At 42.1% G+C, this 24,439-nt stretch overlaps 1 protein-coding gene across 2 annotated transcripts in view; it reads left to right on the top strand.

The window, feature by feature from the left end:
* The window catches only part of SAMD12 (sterile alpha motif domain containing 12), a 927,470-nt gene that overhangs the window by 426,473 nt on the left and 476,558 nt on the right, over nucleotides 1-24,439 (top strand). The window contains exons 4-5 of one of the 2 annotated variants that reach the window (XM_077493249.1): nucleotides 11,836-11,976; nucleotides 12,400-14,569. In XM_077493249.1, coding sequence (XP_077349375.1) covers nucleotides 11,836-11,976; nucleotides 12,400-12,425 — 167 coding nt within the window. In that variant the 3' untranslated portion in view covers nucleotides 12,426-14,569. Of the gene's footprint in view, nucleotides 1-11,835; nucleotides 11,977-12,399; nucleotides 14,570-24,439 lie in introns of those variants that run through there. The other variant, XM_077493250.1, reaches the window with a different exon arrangement.

Here is a 24,439-nt window from a genome sequence, read left to right as displayed (position 1 = left end):
TAAACCATTCCATTGTAGCTCTGGCTCATTGCCCTGCTGGGAGGTGAACCTCTGCCCCAGTCTCAAGTCTTTGGCAGACTTCAACAGGTTTTCTTCTAAGATTTCTTCTAATGCCCTGCACACGGTCAGACATTCCGACCACAAAATCCGTCAGATTTTTTCCGAAACGTGTGTTGCATACACACGATCGTAGAAATTGTCGGAAAATCTGATCATTCTGAACGAGGTGACGTTAAACATGTACGTTGGGACTATAAACGGGCCAGTAGCAAATAGCTTCCATCTCTTTGTTTATTCTGAGCATGCGTGGCATTTTGTCCGTCGGAATTGTCTACACATGAACGGAATTTATGCTATCGGATTTTGTTTTCGGAAAATTTTAGATCTTGCCCTCAAACTTTGTGCATCGGAAAATCCAATGGAAAAAGTCCGATGGAGCCCACACACGATCAGATTTTTCGACAACATGATCAGATCGCACATTTTCCGTTGGAAAATCCGACCACGTGTCCTGTGTCCTGTGTTCATCTTCCCATCAACTCTGACCAGCTTCACTGTCCCTGCTGAAGAAAAGCATCCCCACAACATGATGCTGCCATCACCATGTTTCACGGTGGGGATAGGGTGTTCAGGATGATGTGCAGTGTTTGTTTTCCTGCCACACATAGCATTTTGCTTTTAGGTCAAAAAGTTCAATTTTTGTCTCATCTGACCAGAGCACCATCTTCCACATGTTTGCTGTGTCCCCCACATAGCTTCTCGCAAACTGCAAAAGGGACTTCTTATGGCTTTATTTCAACAATGGCTTTCTTCTTGTCACTCTTCCATAAAGGCCAGATTTGTGGAGTGCACAACTCAGTTGTCCTGTGCACAGATTCTCCCACCTGAGCTGTGGATCTCTGCAGCTCCTTCAGAGTTACCATGGGCCTCTTGGCTGCTTCTCTGATTAATGCTCTCCTTGCCTGGCCAGTCCGTTTAGGTGGACGGCCATTTCTTGGTAGGTTTGCATTTGCAGATGAGAAATTGAAAAGTGCTCTGTGAGATTTTCAAAGCTTTGGATAATTTTTTTATAACCTAACCCTGCTTTAAACTTCTCCACAACTTTATCCCTGACCTGTCTTATATGTTCCATGACCTTTATGATCCTTGTTCACTAAGGTTATCTAACAAACCTCTGAGGGCTTCACAGAACAAATGTATTTATCTTGAGATTATAGTAAACACAGGTGGACTCTATTTACTAATTGGGTAACTTCTGAAGGCAATTGGTTCCACTATATTTTAGTTAGGGGTATCAGAGTAAAGGGGGCTGAATACAAATGCACACCACACTTTTCAGATATTTATTTGTAAAAAATTTGGAAAAGCAATTATCATTTTCTTTCCACTTCACAATTATGTGCCACTTTGTGTTGGTCTATTACAGGGATATGCAATTAGTGGACCCCCAGCTGTTACAAAACTACAAGTCCCATCATGCCTCTGCCTCTGGGTGTCATGCTTGTGGCTGTCAGAGTCTTGCTATGCCTCATGGGACTTGTAGTTCTGCAACAGCTGGAGGTCTGCTAATTGCATATCCCTGGTCTATTACATAAAATCCCAACAAAATATATTTACGTATTTGGTTGTAAGATGACAAAAAGTAGAACGTTTCAAGTGGTATGAAATACTTTTTCAAGGCACTGTATGTAACAGATCTCATATATTCCAGTTGTACTTGGTGTACCGGCTGTGCTTCAGCAACAGTTTCATGTTTCCATATGCTACTTTCACATGTGCTGCATAGCCGAGAAAAATTGCAAGAACAGAAGATTTCTGTAAAATGGTACAAGAAGGGTGAATTTACAGCTTAACTGCGTTATTAGCAACCAAAAATCAATAAAATACGCCAAAAAAGTGTTCAGGAAGCAAAATCTGTTATCTAGTGGAATAGGACCCAAAATGTTGTTTGCCCTGCATCTGATAATAATGTCTGTGCTGTAACAGAAACAGCTCAATGTACTGGGAGGCTTTCTAATGTATTCATTATTTATTCTCTACATATTTATACCCTTGGATTACTGGAAATTGCAACAGATCTCCAGCTGCAAAAGACATCCAGCCCTGTCAGAATTCATGAAACCTGATGTTCCTTCTCTTTTCCTGTTGCTTATCATAGGATGCCAGGTTATAAAACTGTCAATCACTTTTTAAACCTAAATTGTTCACAAAACATAATCTCTATGCAGTTTAATAAAAATACAACAAACCTTTTGGCACATGTGGAAGAAAATCAGGACCTTTCTTAGTCACGTGGACTCACGACGGAGACATATTGTCTGTGAACTTTTATTAACCCCCACCTGTACACATTTTTTAAATATATATATATATATAGTTTTATATATATATATATATATATATATATATATATAGTTATATATATATATATATATATATATATATATATATATATATATATATATATATATATATATATATATATATATATATATATATATATATATAGTTATATATATATACAGGGTGGATTTGATTTAAATCAAGTCAGTTTAGATCACGATTTAAATCATGATTTAAATCACTAATAAAAAGGCTTGATTTAAATCATAATTTTTAAAGAGCAGCTGTCATCTCTGTCCCGCAGCCACTCCTCCTCTAACCTGCTGGTGACTCACCGAGAGTTCCATTCACTTTAAGGCTGGGTTCACACTGCTGCGGGGGGAGATCCGGATGTGATTCGCACAGCAAATCACATCCGATCTCCGTAGCACTGCGAGTTCAGCCATACAGATAGTATGGCTGAACTCGCAGCTGTCCCGCAGCAAACTCGCACAGGACCCTTTTTTGGGTCCGCAACGGAATCGGATCGCATGGGGGTTCACACCATGCGATCCGATTCCTGTGCGAGTCGGCAGATCGCACTGCGATATGCCGACGGATCTGGGGGTGTCATTAACATATCATTGACACTCCCAGCCGTCCGCATAGGGCAGTGTGAACTGCCGGCGGGAGGTGAGCGATGCGGGAAAACGCCGCGGATTCGCGGCGTTCCCGCATCGCAATAGTGTGAACCCAGCCTAAAGGGGCGGCTGGTGATGCGGCAGTGACGCAACAAGATGAGGGACGTGGCGGTAGCAGGTGAGTGGATGCCTGCTAACTGGATGGATCTGAAATGACAGGTGCTCTTTAAATGTAAGGACTTATTCTTGCTGGTAGTTGGAATCTTTAATCTTTGCAAACAAAATGAAGGTTTCCTATTTAGAATAATAAGCTGTCATGTTAGTAAAACAGCAATATCAGAAGTGATTCAACCATACAATTTGTAGTGTACATAGATTTGCAAAATAATGGGATAAAGGAATATTCCTGAACTGTGGTTTATCTCATGGTTACTGTGAAATTGTGTGAATGCATCAATGCAGTGCATGTTATCTCAGCTTGCAGAGCTTGTGTTCATTGAATGAGTTTACTAAAAATTTACATATTGCAGAATATACAGCCTCGTGCTACATAATTAAGCTCCATTTCATGCTGAGTAAACAAAATTATTAATGTATCTTAAATAGAAAACTATATTTAGATAGATTTTTACTCCAAAAGCATTTTATTAAAATAAATTTGATAAAAACAAAACCGATTTAAATCAAAACAATCAGATTTTTTTTTTTTTAATCATTGATTTATATCCAATATATATATATATATATATATATATATATATATATATATATATGTATGTACAGTGGGGGAAATAATTATTTGATCCCCGGCAGATTTTCTAAGTTTGCCCACATACAAAGAAATGAAGATTGTATAATTTTTATCATAGGTGTATTTTAAATGATAGAGATGGAATATTAACCAAAAATCCAGAAAAAAAGCAAACAAACACATAAAACAAATGCTATAAATTAAGTTGCAGTTCAATGAGTAAAAATATACTTGATCCCCATGCAAAACATGACTTAGTACTTGGTGGAGAAACCCATGTTGGCAAGCACAGAGGTAAGACATATCTTGTACTTGGTTGCCATATTTGCACACATCTCAGGAGGGATTTTGGTCCACTCTTCTTTAGAGATCTTCTCTAAATCCTCTCTAAATCCTCATCCTCACGATTGTAGAAACAGAATCTCCAAAAGTTTGTTTTATTGAAATGACTCTATTCTTAAGATACCACCTCTGTGACACCATCTCGTAATGCTCTTTACGCTTATGGAACTACCCTCCTTGCCCATTTTGACACCGTCTGATTCCCCTTCTAATCCCTAGGACCCTATGGCACCATCTGGAAAGTCTCCTCACCCCTATGACACAATCTGGTACCACTTCTAACACCTGGAACACCACCTGGAACCCCTCTTCAGCCCTGTGACATCATCTGGTAACCCTTATAACCCCAGGGCACCAGCGGGTTCCCCTTGTAACTTGTGGGACACTATGGGTACCCCTCCTCACACCTGTAACACATCTTATACTCCTTCTTCCCCCTGTGACACCATCTGATACATCTGCTCACCCTAATGACGCATCAGATACTCCACCTTACCCTGTGTCACCATCTGATACCCCTTCTCCTCAAGCCATCTGGTATCACGCCTTATCCCCATAACACCATCTGATATCTCTCCTCACCCCTGTGACACCATCTGATATTTTTCTTCACCTTGTGACACCACATGAAACCTATTCTTCTCCTTTCCTAGGACTATGTCCAATATCCTTATCTCTCACTTGAGCCTTCTTCTGCCTCCCCCCTACCCCCGAAAGCAAAAGCTGCCTTTCCTTGTATAGTTACAGGTTACAGTTGCACTAGACTGCTTTCAGCCTTTTATGAATAGAGGAGATGAGGTGTGTTGTGATGGGCGTCCCGTAGCGGCGCAAGATGCAGTGCCACAACAACCCCCAGTATAAAATTCACTGAATTATTTTTAAAAAGATCCTCGAAACAATGGCAAGGTGTTAAATTCAAGGTTTCCTTATGGAGACTGCTGAGCAGAAGTGCCTAGCCAAGAGTTTTCATGCTAGATAAGTTTCATCATGGCTACACACCACTGTGTAGCTTACAGATAGGGAGCCCAGTGTACCACGGGTGATTTCCCACAGGCCAAGGAATCCAGCCCCAACATTTGAAGGTCACAGTCCTCTAAAGGAGATTTGTTATTTGTTTCCAGAAATATTATGGCTCACTCACTGAGTTGTACCTGATCTTTATCAGCATCACACACAGGAACACCAGTGGCCTGTAAACTCCATAAAGAGAACCTTTCATCATCTGTCAGCTTGTGACAGTACTAAAGTAAAAAAAATAAATCTAAATTCTATGGTATCATAGAACACAACAAATAAATATAAATATATATATATATATATATATATATATATATATATATATATATTAAGGAGACCCACAAAAAGGACATACACTTTAGTCACATTTATGCTTTGCTCTGCACAAATTTAAATTAAATGTATTTTTGTTATTATTATAATACACGATTTATATACCGCTAAGGCTGCATACACACGATCGGAATTCTCGTCGGAAAAAGCTCTGATGGTTTTTCCGACGGAATTCGGCTCAAGCTGTTTTGCCTACACACGGTCACACCAAATTCCAATCGGTTAGAACGCGGTGACATACAACATGTACGATGCGACTAGAAAAAGGAAGTTCAATAGCCAGTAGCCAACAGCTTCTGTCTCGTAGTTGAATCTGAGCATGCATGATTTTTGGCCTGTCGGAATTGCATACACATGATCGGAATTACCGATAGAAAGTTTTTCCGTCTGGAAAATTGAGAGCATGCTATAAATGTTTGGCTGGCGGGAATTCGGACAGCTAAATTCCGATGGAGCATACACACGGTGGCATTTTCCGATGAAAAGCTCTCATCAGTCTTTTTCTGGCCGGAAATTCAGATTGTGTGTACGCGACATAACAGTTTATGTAGCGCTTTACAATGTATAGGGGGGACAACACAATTACAGTACAATACAAAAGGTACAGGAGGGCCCTGCTCATAGAGCTTACATTCTAAAGGGAGGGGGTGGTGGTACAAAAGGTAATAGCTGTAGAGAATGATTTGATGGGGGTGTCTCGGGGACAGTTAGGTGGGTGTGGTATAAACTTCACTGAATAAATTCATTTTCAGGGATCTTCTAAAGGTGGACAGGGTAGGGGTTCATTGGATATACTGGGGCAGGGAGTTCCAGAGGATGGGAGAGGCTCTGGAGAAGTCTTGAAGGCGAGCATGGGAGGAGGTAACAAGGGAGCTAGAGAGCAGGAGGTCCTGGGAGGAGCGGAGGGGACGATTTGGGCGATATCTGCAGATGAGGTTGGTGGTGTAGATGGGGGCAATGTTGTGAATGGCCTTGTATGTTATGGCTAGCATTTTGAATTTGTTTTTTAAATTTAAACACATATACAATTTACAAATAAACAAATACAAATAAACATTTAACACAAGAGTGCCAATGACTTTGGTTTTGCGGAGTAATATAGCTTCTTCATTTGGGACTGTGTGGTTCATTTACTAACAGAAAAGACTGTTCATTACGAAAAGTTAACGTTCACCTTTTAAAGTGTCCACTTTGTAAAGCAAATGTTCACTTAGTGAATTAGTGAAGTTCTCTTCACTTCAATTGTCCAATCGTGTGCAAAGATCCTTTTTTTTTTTTTTATTTGCACGTGATTGGGTAGCCAAAGTGAACAGACCTTCATTTTTGTATCATAAACTAAAGTCGGCCATACTTTGGATTTATAAAAGTCGATTTACCGTCTAATCGAAAGTCACACAGAGATCTGAAAAATATACGTTTTAAACTAATTGCATACCATCTTTATTTTACAATCAAACATTTATTACACATTGTGACATTTACGGTAATACCGCTGGTGTCACAGAACAGTATATATATTGTAATGATAGGAACTGCAAAACCTGTTTTTAGATTATTTCTGACTAATTAAAGAGGTAGTAAACCGCTGGAAAAAAAAACAAACAAACTATAAGACAATGGTATAATGTGCTAGTATGCATTGCATACTAGCACATTATGAAATACCTCAAAACAAAGCCCCCGCAGAGGCGCCTGGTCACCGCTGAGTGGGCTGACATGTTCCCCTGGTGTTTCTTCTAGGTTTGCGGGCTCTGACACTGAGTGGTCCTTTGGTTCCAGCAAGGAGCTCTGAAGTTCTGGCAGGATACGCCAGACCTTCAGAGCGCATGCGCTGCAAACGTCAGTGGCTGCATGCAGGGTGAATATCTCCTAAATGGTTTATGTTTAGGAGATATTGATTGTACCTACAGATAAGCCTTATTATAGGCTTACCTGTAGGTAAAAGTCACAAAGCAGGGTATACAACTGCTTTAAAGCTCCATACAGTATGAACTTAGCAGACAAGTGGGTGAGGAAAAAGGGTTAATTTACTAAAGGCAAATAGACTGTGCACTTTGCAAGTGCAGTTGCACTCATTTTCTCCAGTGGTGAAGCTTTGCTGAATGTGGTGAAGCTCTGCTGATTTCCATCATCCAATCATCTGCAAGACTTTTTCCTTGCACCTGATTTGGTGCCATTTACATTGTGGAGCTTCACCACATTGACTAAGCTCTAGGGAAAATGAATACATGACAAAATACCTCTGATCAACTTTTAAGTGACTAATGGTCTCCCTATGGTACAAGCTAACCTGTAATGTGTAGCTTTCAAAATAAGAAGCCTGTTGCATCAACATTTGTTGGCCATCGTTTTTTTATAATTAATTGCAAGCAGCTTCAATCTCATGTTTACACAGGCAAGTCCTTGGGGAACTTAACTCAGTTATGGCCAAGCCTCTGTTCCACCTGGCAGATGCAAACAGCCACGCTGTTCCATCTTAGATACAAGATCAGTATGGCTTCTCCAGCCGTTTGGTAGATCCCTGCACCAGTTCATAGTCTGGTTTGGATGGTTGTATCCAAGACACAGATTCCATTGTATACCGACCTGACCTGCTTTTTGTGGGATAAATACTGTACAGTATATCTCCTCTACAGTTTCTGTGAATATATATCGCAGTAAAATACCTAAGCTACTGACCTTTCCTCAGTGGGACTATATTGTCCTATGTGGATCACTGGTTGTCGCCAACTTCCTGGTCTGATGCCTGTGTGTGGCTTTGACGGACAAATTTCTCTTTCAATCATTGAGTTATGATCTCTCTCCATTTGGGATTTAGGCTGGGTTCATACCGCTGCGGCTGGGAGACCCGGATGTGATTCGCACCGCACTGCAGTGCAAATCACATCCGATCTCTGTGCGATGCGAGTTTAGCCATACAGATAGTATGGCTGAATTCGCATCGCACCCGCCGCAAACTCGCACGGGACCCTTTTTTTGGTCCGCAGCAGAATCGGATCGCATGGGTGTTCACACCATGCGATCCGATTCCTGTCCGAGTTTGCAGATCGCACTGCGATATGCGAACTGATCTGGGGGTGTCATTAACATTTCACTGACACTCCCAGCAGTCCGCATAGGGCAGTGTGAACTGCCGCCGGGAGGCATGCGATGCGGGAAAACGCTGTGGATTTGCGGCGTTCCCGCATCGCTCCAGTGTGAACCCAGCCTTAAGCTAAAGATTTGGAACTTGGAAGCCCACTGTCCCTGAAGAAGGTCTGCATTTCTTTTTTGAAACGCGTTGGGCGCTCTGTCTGTCTGACAGTTTTGGTATTTTCAGTTGTTTCCATTTCTGGTCCCAACATATGTGTTTGTTTTTATTTCCACTCTGATGTTGCTGATTGGAATTTATGTCCAATACATTTGTATATTCTTATATAAATACCGTTTGTGGTCCGTTTAAAGCCCCAATCTGAGGAACCTGCTTTTACTGGCCAAGCCTTTATTCCTAATTTTTTTTTAAGACACCTTACTGACTCATTTGAGGTTAACAGGAAAACGGTTTAATCTCAGATTGCAGAAAGGGTTCTTTACTGTTGGAGCAGTTAAAATGTAGAACCTCCAGTTAGCAGTAATGTCTGAGAGTGTTGAAAATGCAAACAAACTATTAGATGTCCGTAGGCACATGTAGTTTAGCCTCCCTGTAAGGGCGGCGCTGTCTGGCAGCTGCCGTGCAGGAAGGCCGATGGACAAATGGGAACCAGGTTTCTCTGAGGCTTCTGTAGGTCTCATCAGGAAAGCAGCTGTCCCATTGGATGCTGCTGCCCTGATTGACCCATCTGTCCTATTTTAATGTGAGCAGTGTTTGTAAAAAGCATTGTCCCCTTTGGTTTGGGTAGGACAGTGCCAGATCTCCCGCTGGCTAGGGACAGTCGGATTAGCATAGGGTCAGAACCCTGTGGAGGAGGGACAGGAACTGTTGCTGTGTATTGAACAGTAGCCTTCCTGTTAAAGGGTCCGGTTGCCAGTCTGCCTTCCAACTGTCTCCATTAATGGATGCTGTCTGTTGTCTACAGTGTGCACGGCTACTCCTTGTCTGGTTCATTGTAAGTGTTTTGATCCAGGTGTGACTCTGCAGAGTTACTGTTTTCTCTCAACATTACTACAGTAATATACTTTGCTACATCAACCAGTTTCCATGTAAGTTCTCTTTCCCTGTGGGCAGTGAACTCGGGCCAAACCTCAGGAAGCAGAATATACTGGGCTATAGAAATTGTTAGAGATTACAAATCACAAATACTAAGGCTGAACTGGATGGACCTGTGACTTTTTTCAACCTTATAAACTATGTAACTATGAGTTGCTTAGACCTAAGGTTGGCAGCACAGTTTGTTGTACAATCTCCTTTGGATTTACCAACAGCGTGAAAGTTTACAAGATTGGCTATAAATTGAATGGAATGGGTTGAGGTTAGGACCCTGTTCAGGCTAGTTAAGTTCCACCACCCCAAACTCGCTCATCCATGTCTTTATGGACCTTGCTTTGTGCACTGGTATAAATCATTTGGTGGAGGGGGGATTATTGTGTGAGGTTGTTTTTTAGGGGCTGGGCTTGGCCCCTTAGTTCCAGTGAAGGGAAATTTTAAGCCGTCAGCATACCAAGACATTTTGGGCAATTTCAGTTTGGGGATGGCCCCTACTTGTTCCAACTTGACTGCACACCAGTGCACAAAGCAAGGTTCATAAAGTCATGAATGAACCCATTTGGGCTGGAGGAACTTGAATGGCCTGCACAGAGTCCTGACTTCAACCTTATAGAACACCTTTGGGATGAATTAGAGTGGAGACTGCGGGCCAGGCCATCTCATCCACATCGGTTCCTGACCTCACAAATGCGCTTCTGGAAGAATGGTGAAACATTCCCATAGACACCCTCTTAAACCTTGTGGACAGCCTTCCCAGAATATTTGAAGCTGCAAAGGGTAGGCCAACTCAATTGAACCCTACAGACTAAGGCTGGGATGCCATTAAAGTTCGTGTGCGTGTAAAGCATGGGTGCTCAACCTGTGGCCCTCCAGCTGTTGCAGAACTACAAGTCCCATGAGGCATTGCAAGCCCCTGACAATTACAAGCTTGACTCCCAAAGGCAGAGGCATGATAGGAATAGTAACCAGTGAATTCTAACCCAGCTAATGTGACCAATCGTGATCAGTGATTAAAGTGTCTTGTGCCAAAATACAGTAAACATATAATATATGTGCAATATTAAAATCAGCAAAGTGGAGAGGTACTCACAAACAGTAAGTCAATAATTCGCAGTACCTCTCCACTTTGCTGATTTTAATAATTAAAGAGTATATATGTACTTCACTATTGGAGCCTTCCCTTTCCTTTTTTGTGAGATCCTGCCATTATAACATACTGATGTGGGGACAAGACCCTTAATTTGGAATTAGGGGTACACCGTTCGGATTGCTTGAGATCTTGTCCTCTGTGTGCTGTTTTCCTTACAGCAGTAAGGTAAGGGGCCACCTTATTCGATGTGTGTGGTATACTGAAGAGACACAAGAGCGTGTACACACTGTGTGTTTTTGCTGGCACCTGTTATTTGGAGAAGCACTTTACGGATCACATGTCACTTTATGTTGCATTTTAAGAGACTTTTTTATTGTGTTTGAATTGCACTGCGTGATTCACATACATGCTAATATAGTTTGCTATACCAACTACATTTTGTGAGGTACTGGTTTGCCTGTATTATATACCTCCACTGGTTCATGCGATTTTGAATTTATGTATTACTAGATATTTTAATATTGCACATATATTATATGTTTACTGTATTTTAGCACACGACACTTTAATCACTGATCACGATTGGTCACATTAGCTGGGTTAGAATTCACTGGTTGCTATATGTATAATTAATTGTTAGCACTAGACACTTTAGATGAATTTATTTACTAAATTAATTTTTTTAAAGGGAGCGCAGCACCATTTATTTGATTTTTTTTTTATGCTTTTCAGTGGTAGGGTCTATACCTCTGTCGGTGTTTTGCTGCAACCCACTCTTAATTTGTAGTTAGATTTTATATATGATAGCGCGGGGATACTCTTATTTCATGATTGGAATAGTAGTTTCGCAACAGCTGGAGGGCCACAGGTTGAGCACCCATGGTTTAAAGGCAGGCATCCCAATACTTTTGGTAATATAGTGTCGTTTTTGGTAAAGTTAATTGAGATTGTACATACCTTGTACTATCAGACTGTAACATGGCCAACTCAAGTCAAAGGCCAATGAGAAAAGTTTGGTAACCTTTATCAAAAACCTGTGAACTGAAGGGCAATCTGTTGTAACAGCTTAGTTTTCTCTTGTTTGTACGTTGACATTGCACTTAGCATTGTTTATTAAATCATTCCGCAATAAATTGTTTCCATATTGCCCTTGTAGGTCGTGCTTTGCTGCGACTCACGGACAAGAAGCTGGAACGGATGGGGATCAGTCCAGAGAGCCAACGGCAATATGTCCTACAGCAGGTCCTCCAACTCAAAGTACGGGAGGAAGTCCGGAACCTCCAGCTGCTGACACAAGGTAGGCAAAGTCAGTTCCAGGCCTGTAATGCTCCTGACATATTAATATCGGAACAAACTTGCCCTTTCATGGTATGAATTACTTTCTAAAGGTCTCTGGAGGTAGTTTAAAGAAAGCGACAGTAGCTCTAAAGAACAATACAGGAATGGGGCTGTGGAATTGACCACTTGGCAGGGTGAATGTCGTCTTAATCCACAAAATATCGGTGTTCTCAATGTTTAAATGTCAAGCTCCTACGATGAAAATAGCTTTAAAGACCATATCCGAGAGCCGTAAATGTAGTCATTTGTACTTCTGTTCTCTCTTTTTTTTTTTTCCTGTGTTGTACCTGGTCGTAAACAAGGTTCAGAATAATGTTCAGAAAAAAAAAACACAACAAAAGATAAAACAAGATAGCCAGGTAATGAGATTTCTCTTTAATAGGATCTTCCTGGACACAGAGAGATTAAAACCTACCTCTAAAAGAAAAAAAAAAGGAAATGTAATAAAGGCAATTTGTCATAAGGCAAAATATCTGTGTGAAGAGCCTCAGATGGAAGCTGAAGTTTTCTACCTTTCCAAGCTGCTGTGGAGTAGTTAAGTCAGTCGTGGTAAAGCTGGCTAGATTTCATTTTACTTTATTCTACAGGACACAGTATACAGCCTAACAAAAAAATGGCAGCTACTTTTACGGCTTTTCACACACTGCTTTCTATTCTACTTCTTTTGGGTTTAACCACTTACCAACCAGGCCAATTCTGACATTTCTCTCCTACATGTAAATATCATCATTTATTTTGCTAGAAAATTACATAGAACTACCAAACATATATGTTTTTTTTTTTTGGCAGAGACCCTAGAGAATACAATGGTGGTCATTGCAAATCTTTTTAAAATGTAATCTCGCACGGTATTTGTTCATCAATTTTTCAAACGCATTTTTTTTGGGCAAAAAACTGTTTTGTGCTTTTAAAAAAAAACACAGTAAAGTTAGCCCAATTTTTTTGCATAATGTGAAAGATGAAGTTATGTCGAGTAAATAGATATATGTCACGCTTCAAAATTGCACACGCCCGTGATACGGCACCAATCCCCATATGCAGCGCTTTAACATTTTTTACTTATTACATATTTTGAGTTACAGAGAAGGTCCAGGGCTAGAATTACTGCTCTCGCTCTGACATTCGTGGAGACACTTCACATGTGTTGTTTGAACAACGTTTTCATATGTGGGCAGGACTTGCATATGTGTTTGCTTCTGCGTGCGCGGCCAGGAATGTAAGCATCCCTTGTAGTAGCAATATGACATGATGGTCCTCTTTACAGTAAGATATGGGGTCAATAAGACCCCACATCTCACCTCTAGGGCTGGGAAGCCTGAAGGGAAAAACAAAAACAAAAATAGATCTCCGCTTCCCAGCCAAGGCAGCTCCGTTTGTTTGAATGCAGAGGCCGGGCGTGATGTCATAACATCGTGCCTGGCCTCTGACAATCATAGAGACTCTGGAGGACCATATGGTAAACATCCGGGGGCCGGCGGATCCGTTCTCTGACTCACCGATCACATCGGTGTGTCGGTAGAAGCACCGGAGGGCTGCGGGGGTGGGGAGACGTCCCCTCTCGCCGACCATAAGAACTATCAAGCTGCTGGCCTGGCCGCTATGATCATTCTTATGGTGAAGGCAGTGATGGCGAACCTTGGCACTCCAGATGTTTTGGAACTACATTTACCATGATGTTCATGCACTCAGCAGTGTAGTTGACCTTAATGGGAAATGTAGTTCCAATACATCTGGGGTGCCAAGGTTCTCCATCATTTGTGTAGGGAATCGCCGGCTGAAAAAGCCGATATCTGAATGATGACTGTAGCTGATCCCATCATACAGATATCCCTGCACAAAGCCCAGGATGTCATATGACGACCAGTCGTCGGCAAGTGGTTAAAGTATAACTAAAGGCAAACTTTTTGAAGTTTTGGATAGAGTGGGGAGTGGTTAGAACACCTGTCAGGTTTTTATTACTATCTGTACCCCCATTAGGGCAATTTGCCCTCTCTATCTGTTCTGTTTACCATTATCACAAAAAGTGGAAGAAGATCCCAAATTTTGGGTTGTTACCAGAACAGTAATAGAGGGAAAATCTTAAAATAGGAACACTTTTTCTGGTGAAAATCAGTTCTCACTTTGGAAGGATTTCCTCTGATTCCCTGTTTTGGCTCCGGGACAGGAAGTGAATGGAAATATCCCCAATGGGACACTCTGTACCCAAACTTAAAACTCAAAGTTTTGCCTTTAGTTCTATTTTATTTATTTAAACAGTTTCTAAGAACGCTAGACTTCTAGAACTCACACCTTTTTGTCCTTTTTCTTTGAATCTGTTTTTATCCTTATCTTAGCTCTGTCGTTCCTCAAGCATTAGCAGTTTCTATGCAATTCCACCATCTTTGGCATTGTCATTTTATGTATGTATGTCATTGGTTGTATTTATGCTTTGTTTCTGTGACCATTTTTGTACCATGTGCTGTTTCGATTTGGAACGAGGACAGGACTGCATATTTCACTGTGACCTTTTATTGTAAAACTTTAATAAAAAAATGTTTTTTTTGAAAGTGTAATGACTGTGTTGCATTCAGATATTTTGTTTAGAGTCCACCTTTAGCTTTGGAACAAATAATACAAGTTTAAATTTGAATTCCAGACAGGGGAAGAAAATGTTATGTGCTATCACCTTCCTGCACTTTTTATCAGAATGGCATTTTTATTTTTAGGCAAACATTGAGGTTGATTTACCAAAGGCAAATACACTTTGCAAAGGAATTATCACCTTACTGAATGAGATTGTTACATAATTAAATAGTTAGGCCAGCCATAGATGAAGCAAATGTCTTTCCTGCAACCACAGGCTTGATTCCCCCATCAACACAGTGTTGACATAGGAATCCGTCCCGATGATCCACTGTATTCTCCTGGCGCCATTCCCGCCGGGAGAACATAGTGATTATTTCTAGAAGCTATACCAGCTGCTAGAGATAATCGCTTGTAAAACCTGGCAGGCTGGTTGTACCCAAGTTGATCGATCGATCAACTTGGTACATTCATCCTGCCCATACATGGTTCGATTCTTTTTTTTTTTTTTCTTTGAAGCTCTGCTGAATGTTTACCTCCAATTTAAAATAATTTAGATAAACAATATAAAAAACTGTAATAATAATAAAAAAAAAAAAAGAAATATATATATATATATATATATATATATATATTTGTTTTTTTTTTTTGTTGTTTTTTTTCTTTGCACATTTTTGGGTATTCATTGCGAAATGAAATTTCATCACATTTACTAAACTTTAGGAATGATTCATCCTCCGTAGAGTAAAAATTACATCTGTAACATTTGTTTTACCTCTTGGAGCTTCAAGTGGACCTGTGGTTCTTGGGATGATGACCAGTCCAGGAGCTGTTCTCCTTTGTGCAAGTGATTGGTCAACTCTCTGACCCTCTGTACAATTATGTGATGTTATGACACATTCGCCACAGTGTTCAGTGTCCACCCACTTCATGCCCTCTCCAACAAGAGGATTTTTAGCCTGGCCAAAACATTGCCCATTATCACACTCATTAAGCTGTCCACAGAAAGGAGCATTTGTAAGGAGGCATTATGGAAAGTGTGGAGTAGGGGCTGGCACTTGTAGTACCAGTATTTGACGTTGGCACTGTTGGTAGCACCATCTCGCGGTCTAGCGTTAGTAAAAGAGGAATGCTGAAGGTCATGTGACCATGAGTTAAGGTAAGGAAAGGGACTGTTGAAGAACATTTTTTCACAGTAAAGTACCAGATCAGAAGTAGAGGAAGAGGATAGCAAATAGCCAATAAAGCACAAGATCAGAAGTAGAGGAAGAGGATAGCAAATAGCCAATAAAGTACCAGATCAGAAGTAGAGGAAGAGGATAGCAAATAGCCAATAAAGTACCAGATCAGAAGTAGAGGAAGAGGATAGCAAATAGCCTCTTCTCAACATTTTCAGTGTTCAGCTTTAAACAGGAGAGGAGTAGGACAAAATATTTTATTTTGGGGTTTAAATGTTTTATTGTATTTTCCAAGAGTAACATCAAATGCCACCAAAAGCAGCCTTAGGCCCCTTTCACACAATTGGTCTGATCGAGTCCACCTTTCTGTTCTTCAGGTGGACTCTCTATATGCGGCAGGTATAAATGGACTCGTGTCCATTTACACCCGCCTATCTGCAATCCAATCTGCTTAAAAAAACAAAAGGGGATCTGTCCCCTGCTGTCTAGGTGGATTGGAGGGCCCTTAGAGTAGAGCAGGCTGTGTTCGTGTCTGCCCTACATATGCAGAGTGGACACAGACCTGCCATCCGCCCTTTATGCTCATTGTGGCCCATGACAGCTTACCAAGTCGCTAAAGTGGCCCTCGCTCCTCAAAAGGTTGGGCACCCCTGCCTTAAGAGTTCACTTCACTGGAACCTGGAACTAACTGGCCAAGCCCAACCCCTGAAAAACAACCCCACTCCATAATCCCCCCTCCACCAAATGATTTGGAGGGGTAGCTCAATACTTTTGGCAATATAGTGTGGATGAGTGAGTTTGGGGTGGAGGACCTTGACTGGCCGGCACAGAGTCCTGACCTCAATCTGACAGAACACCTTTGGGAGGAATTAGAGCAGAGACTGCGAGCCAGGCCATCTCGTCCAACATCAGTGCCTGACCTCACAAATACGCTTTTGGAAGAACCTTACGGACTAAGACTGGGATGCCATTAAAGTTCATGTGCGTGTACTCACACTAATACAGTACAAGAAAATGCACACACCAGATCGCATGGTACAAAATTTCCATGTGATCCAGCTGCCGTGGGGTGCCAAAATTGGTGCATGTGTGACTTTGGTGAGATGCACATTAAAAATGAATGGGCTCAAACCTCACCGCACGGATTGCATTTGAATTGAACAGGAATGCAGGGTGGTTCATGTGCAATTCACACGCAGTTCATAGTGTGAACTGAGGCTTAATAGCTTCTTCATTAGAGCTGATGAGGAAGTTATTTAGATACGTGTTGAAACATCTTTAACCCCTTGGCACCGGCCGCAGGCAAATATGCTGCGGCCTCTCGGCAGGTGAGCCTTGGTGCAGAGCAACTGCCTATTTGTGTGAATTGGCGTTAATTCAGCTGTACGAAGAACGTGCGCTCCCAGCACAGTTACCGGTGGCTAATGGAAAACTCATGATCGCGAACGGGAGCTTTCTAATCAAGTGACCACAGTGACAGCCAATCATGGTGGTCCCATGATCATAAACCCTGCCCTGCCTCCTGGCATCTGAAACCTCTTAAAGGGCTGGTTGGTGCTGCCACGGCACATAGGGGTTAACATTACAGAACAAGTTCAGTTGAATGTCATTAACTTTTGCTATCTGTGCAATGAGGCCCGTTTTGACTCTTTCGTGTAAGGGGTATAAAAGACATTCTCAGGAGACTTAGCTTGAAATTGTTTGAATGAAATTTCAGGGAATACCATACAGCGATGATGAATATTGTTCACTGAATATCACAATATTAGTTGTTGATGGGTTCCTGATTTTCAGCAAGGCGATCACTTTTTGGTGGATGTATGAAAATGTCAGATCTTACAGCCCCACCATGATATACACGAGGGGCAATTATGAGAATGATCATTCTTAGCTCCTGCAGGTCAAAAAGTTCTTCCATCTGCCCCTTTATGCTGTATGCCTATGCAAACAATGAGACTCTATAAAATTATTGAAGTCTTTTATTTTACACCCAGCTGAACAATGGCATGCTATTTTTTTTCCCCATAATGTGATGGCAGATTCACAGTTTGGTGAGGATGTATACGTGTGATTGTCAGATAAAGAGCTGAGATAATGCATAGGAGGCTGAATATTCATTTGCTCAGCAGCGTCTTGTGAATAGTCTTTGTAACAATACAATGCGAAGAACAGATGTTGGCAGATGAAGGTGTTGGTGTTAGATGAGACGTGGCAGCTTGCTGGATGGCTTCCAGTGCAGTTGTGAACTGTACTCAGGATGGAAGGAGCAGATTGCACTGTAAATCTGTGCAGTTCCATCTTTATGTGCACTTCTAGATGGATAAGAAGACTGCTATCTTTATATTTGTGCTCCAGGAAGTTTGTGAGTTCCACATCTGATGCCTTCACGATCTTTAGGGAATTATATTAGGAAACAACAGCAGTGGCAAGTACAACTCTCAATGTAGTCTATATGTACAGTATTGTCATGTGGGGGTTGCTCAGCTCAATGGTAGATGCGTTTTAGTGAAGTTCTTGCCAATCTGAACTGTGCTTGCCAACTTTTATTAACTCCTTCCCACTGATCATGTGACCATTGGCTGTCACAGCGGTCACATGATAGGAATGCTTTCCGATCGCAAGTATGCATTGGAAGCTTACCGATCCCCATCGACTACCGTGTTGGGAGCGTGCAGGGAGCATGCTCTCAGACTGGTAAGTTGTTCACAGAGGGCCACATGTATGTTGCCGCTCGGTGTTAAGGCCCACCCACTGAGAGGTCACATATATGTGTACTTTTTAGGGCCAAGGGTTAAACAAACCCCAAGAAAGGTCCACATACACAGTTTCCCATGCAGGGGTTCTTCTCCAGCAAAAGTAGATAACAGAAGATACCAAGCCACCTGACTTTCCCAGCTTAGAGTCCTGGCTCCCAGTTCTCTGGCTCTCCTGGCTCACTTAGCCTTTAACTGCAGCACCTCGCTGCACAAGCCCACTCCTGGCCTCTGTATAGGGCTTTTCCTGATTCCCTGGGCTCTCTCATTCTCACAAGACTTAGACTCTTTCCAGTCCCATAGACTTACTAGTTGCCTCAGCTCTCTTAGTCCTGCAGACCTGCTAAGCTCTCCCAATTCTGCTGGTAAGGAATCTCTCCAAAATGGAATACTGTCTCAGGCAAGAACACATGTTCCTCCTGACTGGAGCACACAGCTCTCTCCTGGCAGTTCTTTGTCTACAAATGGGACCCGTGAGCTATGTACAGGCTTGGCTTATAGCTAATCTGCACACTTGTGCCCTTACATGGCCTGTGGGTCCCCAGAAAGACCCTGGCACAGAATTGAAGGCTTTGTGCCACCTCAGACACTTTGAAACCTTCAACCAGCAAGCCCCGATCCAGGATTACAAAACCTGGGGAAAGCTATACAAAGTTTCCTCCACTCATAACAAACACAGAGCCCCACACTCTGCATTAGCGCAAACCTTGTGTCATTCCTAAGTCAATTTCCATAGTGGCAGTGCCTCACACTGTCACAATATGGAGCAGAACTAATCCCATCAATTTAACAGTTTCAAAAAACAGCATGTGCTGGGAATATAACTGTCACATTGGCTTGTGCTCTCAACCAAACTGCCCAGCCATCTAATGGCTGTGCCATAACTGATCACATTTGCAACATCATGACAGTTGAAGATCAGAGGCTAAGATGGCAGCTTCCTTGGCTGAGAAGAATAGGAGGGTTTAGTTCCGCTTTTAGGCCAGTTTCACACTGGGGCGGTGCGGGCGTCGACGGTAAAGTGCCGCTTTACCGTCATATTAGCGACGGTATGTGGCCTCTAGCGGGGTATGTGGGGTATGTGGCCGCTAGCGCCCGAAAAAGGGTTAAAACAGCTCTTTGCCAGCAGCATAGCCGTGCTGCCCCATTGATTTCAATGGGTAGGAACGGTGAATACTCCGCTCCTTCACCGCTCCAAAGATGCGGCTAGCAGGACTTTTTTCACCGTCCTGCTAGTGCACCAATCGAGTGTGAAAGCCCTCCAGCTTTCACACTGGAGTGAAAGGGGCCAGTTTTTTCAGGCGCTATTTTTAGCGCTGTAGCGTCTGAAAACCGCCTCGGTGTGAAAGGGGCCTAAGTAGATATAAAGCTCAACTAAATTACTAAAGCAATGTATCATAAAGAGTTGCATTTTTTAAAATAAAATACTTGATTTCTCTTCTTTCCCACTGTTAAATCTCAATGCTACTGATATTCTCTAGCCTCTTTCAACCACCTCCTTTTGTGCATGCACTCGTTCCAGTGTCAGTTACTCATCATTCCTCTGGTCCAGCTTCCTAATGGTGACAGCAGTCGACCATGCCTGTGTAATGCTCGTCAGCATGGCTGCTTGTAGTTCCTGGCAGGGGTGCTTTTGACAGGATGAAAATGCTAGAGGGCATTTGGAAGACAGTTGTCACCCTATAAAAGGCAGTGCCTGAACAAAGATTTTTATTGCAGGATCACCAGTTATTTTTCTAGCAAAAGCTGTAAGTAAAGACGATGAAGATACAAGTATTTCTAAATGGGGCTACAAGGAAATATCTGCATGCCTTCTTTATATTAAAGTCCCATCATTCCTTACACACCAGCTGAAATCTGATAAAGAGAGTGACTGCGGGAAAAAGAAGAGAAGAGATCACTGAAAAAAATTGTACCTTCAGTTTTTGGTAGCGGTACTTTACATGCAATGGTGTTGGGTAAAGCAGGACCCTGTAGAGCAGGGGTGTCCAAACTTTTTTCAAAGTGGGCCGGATTTGATGAAGTGAACATGCCTGAGGGCCGACAATTTTGCCTGCCATTCTTTGAACCATTGAAAATTCGGTCTAAGTGTGTCCATCCGAGCACTAATACACGGCCCAACAAGAATTCTCTTGCCTTTGTCGCACTCGTTCCCAACACACAGACGAATGCTCTGCACTTTAGGGGGCACCGTTAATTCTTAATGGTACCCCACACATTGGAAAATGTAGGGTGCTTTTGGTGCAGTGCAATAAAAAAAAAAAAAACACACACACACAGACACATGTGCGCACACACGCACACACACATACAGACACATGTGCACACACACACACACACACATGTGCACACACACACATACAGACACATGTGCGCACACACACACATACAGACACATGTGCGCACACACACACATACAGACACATGTGCGCACACACACACAGACACATGTGCACACACACACAGACACATGTGCACACACACACACACACACAGACACATGTGCACACAGACACATGTGCACACACACACACAGACACATGTGCACACACACACACACACACAGACACATGTGCACACACACACACAGACACATGTGCACACACACAGACACATGTGCACACACACACATACAGACACATGTGCACACACACACATACAGACACATGTGCGCACACACATACACATGTGCACACACACAGACACATGTGCACACACACACATACAGACACATGTGCACACACACACACATACAGACACATGTGCACACACACACACATACAGACACATGTGCACACACACACACACAGACGTGCACACACACACACAGACGTGCACACATACAGACACATGTGCACACACACACATACAGACACATGTGCACACACACACATACAGACCCATGTGCGCACACACATACAGACATGTGCGCACACACACAGACACATGTGCACACACACACACACATACAGACACGTGCACACACACAGACACATGTGCACACACACATACAGACACATGTGCACACACACACATACATACATACATGCACACAAATACAGACACATGCATACACATACATACATACACACACATGAATAAAGGCCTTTTTAACACGAATCTAGCTTGTAGTACAGTACCTTTGCAGCTTCCTCATTCAGCCGGGTACTGCACTGTAGGGGGAAGCAGAGAGCACAGCACAATCCTCTGCACTTTACTTTCACTTTTGAAGCTCACGGAGCTTCTCACAGTGCCGGGGATCGGCTGATCTGACAGCCCTGCTCCCATGGCACAATAAATTGAGAAAGAGCAGGCGGGCCGTTCAAAACCGGACCGCGGGCCGCAACTGGCCCGCGGGCCGGACTTTGGGCATGCCTGCTGTAGAGAGAGTTAGAGAATTAATGGTCAACTTATTCAATATAGGAGGCCTTATTTGCAGCCTTTGATATTCAGTGTCTTTAACAATAGAAAAAAAAAACATCAGATTGTAAACCTTCTACAGGGGATTGCTGCCGGAAATGTTTAGAGACTAAGTACAGGCACACAGGGATTGCTTAAAGCAAAACTCCAGCCAAAAATAACAAGATCAAAATGAATAACCCATTAAAATATAATATAACAAAACCAGATTTTGCTGCAACTTTCATTTAGAGATTTCCCCGCTGTACTTTTTTTTCCCTCTTGCTAGATGTCCTCAATCTGATGGCCACCATCTTTCAACCCACATCCTTTGTGCCCAGCCTGTATGAAGATATAGGGAGATTCTTTTCTTTTTTTTCAGCTGACATTTCCAATGAAAGACTTCTGACAATACTGTACATGACTTCCAAAGTCAGCTTTTACTCCAATTGTATTAATTGGATGTTTATTTTAGGCTTGCAGGATGGGTCCATTTTGAAGCCCTACTTCGGGGCCATTTACATTGTTCTGTTTAGAATGGTTTTTAAGCATTTTACTGATTTTTCTTTTTAATAGGCAAACCGACATTCAGTTCACATTAAAGAGGAGAGCTATTGACAATAAGAACTTTGAATAAATAATACATCTATTTTAATTGACATCTATTGTGTAGAGAATGTAAAGAGGATTGCATCGACCTTATGAAGCTTTTCACATGCTGTCTTTTTTTTTTTTATTGCATTGTGTTTGCAGCCTCACTATGTACTGTGTTCTTTGTCTGTTAGCATTAGAGTTCCCAACTTGTTCCGCTTTAGAGATATACGGCTTGCACAGGCAGTGCATTACGGGAAGATACCTTTAAAGATTTTAATACCAAAAAAATTGAAGCAATCTGAGCAACTGATGGAACTGCAGAAAGCACAAACTTTGCCCAGAGATGAATGAACCCGGTAAAAGAGCCCCACAATTTTACTACTTGGTGTCCAAATGCCAAGCTGGAGCACTGTTACATTGGGGTGGTGGAGTTTGCTTAGACCTGTGTGAATTTTTATTTTTGGAAAATCAAAACTTGCTTAAGAGATTCCATTGGCAAATAATGGCAGTGCAAGAGCAGCGTAAAGGTAAAAGCAGACAACTTGTGTTGCCTTTTATTGAGTCTTAAGGTAGACATACACTGTTCAAATTTTGGCTGGTTGCTGGTGAACCGCCCAAAACGTTATTAGTGAGTGGTGTGACGAACGTGGGTATCAGATCCCTGCCCTCCTCACTAACTCGTGACAAAGGACTGGCCAATCTCACATCGTGCTGCCACTTGCGTAACAATGCCACTCTCTCAACCTGCACAAAGATTTTCCAGCTCGTGGGACCAGTCTAGGTGCCAGCACCCTGAGAGTGATTGTCACTGGGCTACGTTAATTAACAATTAACCCTTTAGCTACCACCATCCCCTTGGACCGAGCAGGAGGAACTCATAATTTTAGCAATGCCAATTGTGATTTTAGAATAATCATCTGTAACACATACTGTCACCCCAGACAGGTATGTTCATTGGATTTATCCTATACAGTAGCACTCTTCAAGAGACAGATTCTTCTGTAGCTTGCTTTAAGAGCTTATGGACTAGGCTAAAGCCCCATACACATGGTCGGACATTCCGACCACAAAATCCAATTTTTTCAGACGGATTTTGCCCGAAACTAGTCTTGCATACACACGGTCACAAAAAGTTGACGGAAAATCTGGTCGTTCGGAACGAGGTGACGTTCGTAACGGATGACTGGACTACGTAGAGGCCAGTAGCCAATAGACGAAAGCTCCAATTTTTTTCTGCACATGCCTGCCACTTTGTGCGTCAGAATTCTCTACACACAATCGGAAAAAGTCCAATCAGATTTTGTTGTCGGAAAATTTTAAATCCAGCTCTCAAACTTTTTCCGTCGGTAATTCCACAGAAAAAGTCCGATAGAGCCCACACACGATTGGATTTTCCGACAACATAATCCGATCAGACTATTTCCGTCTGAATTTCCGACAGCGTTTATGGAGCATAATACGTTTCAATATGATATTTTAATAATGAATAAGGTGAAATTGGTGCAAATAAAATATTTACAGAAAAAAAAGGTGTTTCAAAGAAATAAAGACATAATACAGCAACAGAGAAATAAAACAGAGTTGAGAAGGAAGTATACTTGCAGAGTCCTGGCTGTTGTCAGGGTTCAGTCGATGAGTCAGATATTATTGGTTCTCAAACTTGACAAATGTTCCTGATTCCTTTTTTATTTGGGATCAAAGGGGTGTTGAGAGAGGCCCTCTGACCAATTAAGCATCTGAGGGGTAGTTTCTGGGAGGCCACCACATTCAAGACAATGACCCGGGTGCAGTTTGTGATAAGAATTTATATCTCTGAATATCTACTGTTTACAGACTGCTAACATCCATATTATGGTCCAGCTTGAAATCTGCTTCAAAACAAATATAAATGTTTAAGGTTTGCGATATCTGTTTTACCTAGGAGGAATAAGGGGTG

This window comes from Lithobates pipiens, unplaced genomic scaffold (assembly GCF_037356315.1).
Source record: "Lithobates pipiens isolate NorthernLeopardFrog02 unplaced genomic scaffold, aLitPip1_a1.2 Scaffold_19, whole genome shotgun sequence".
Lineage (NCBI taxonomy): Eukaryota > Metazoa > Chordata > Amphibia > Anura > Ranidae > Lithobates > Lithobates pipiens.
Note: the sequence above shows the minus strand (reverse complement) of the source record. Positions and strands in the feature narration are given on the sequence as shown.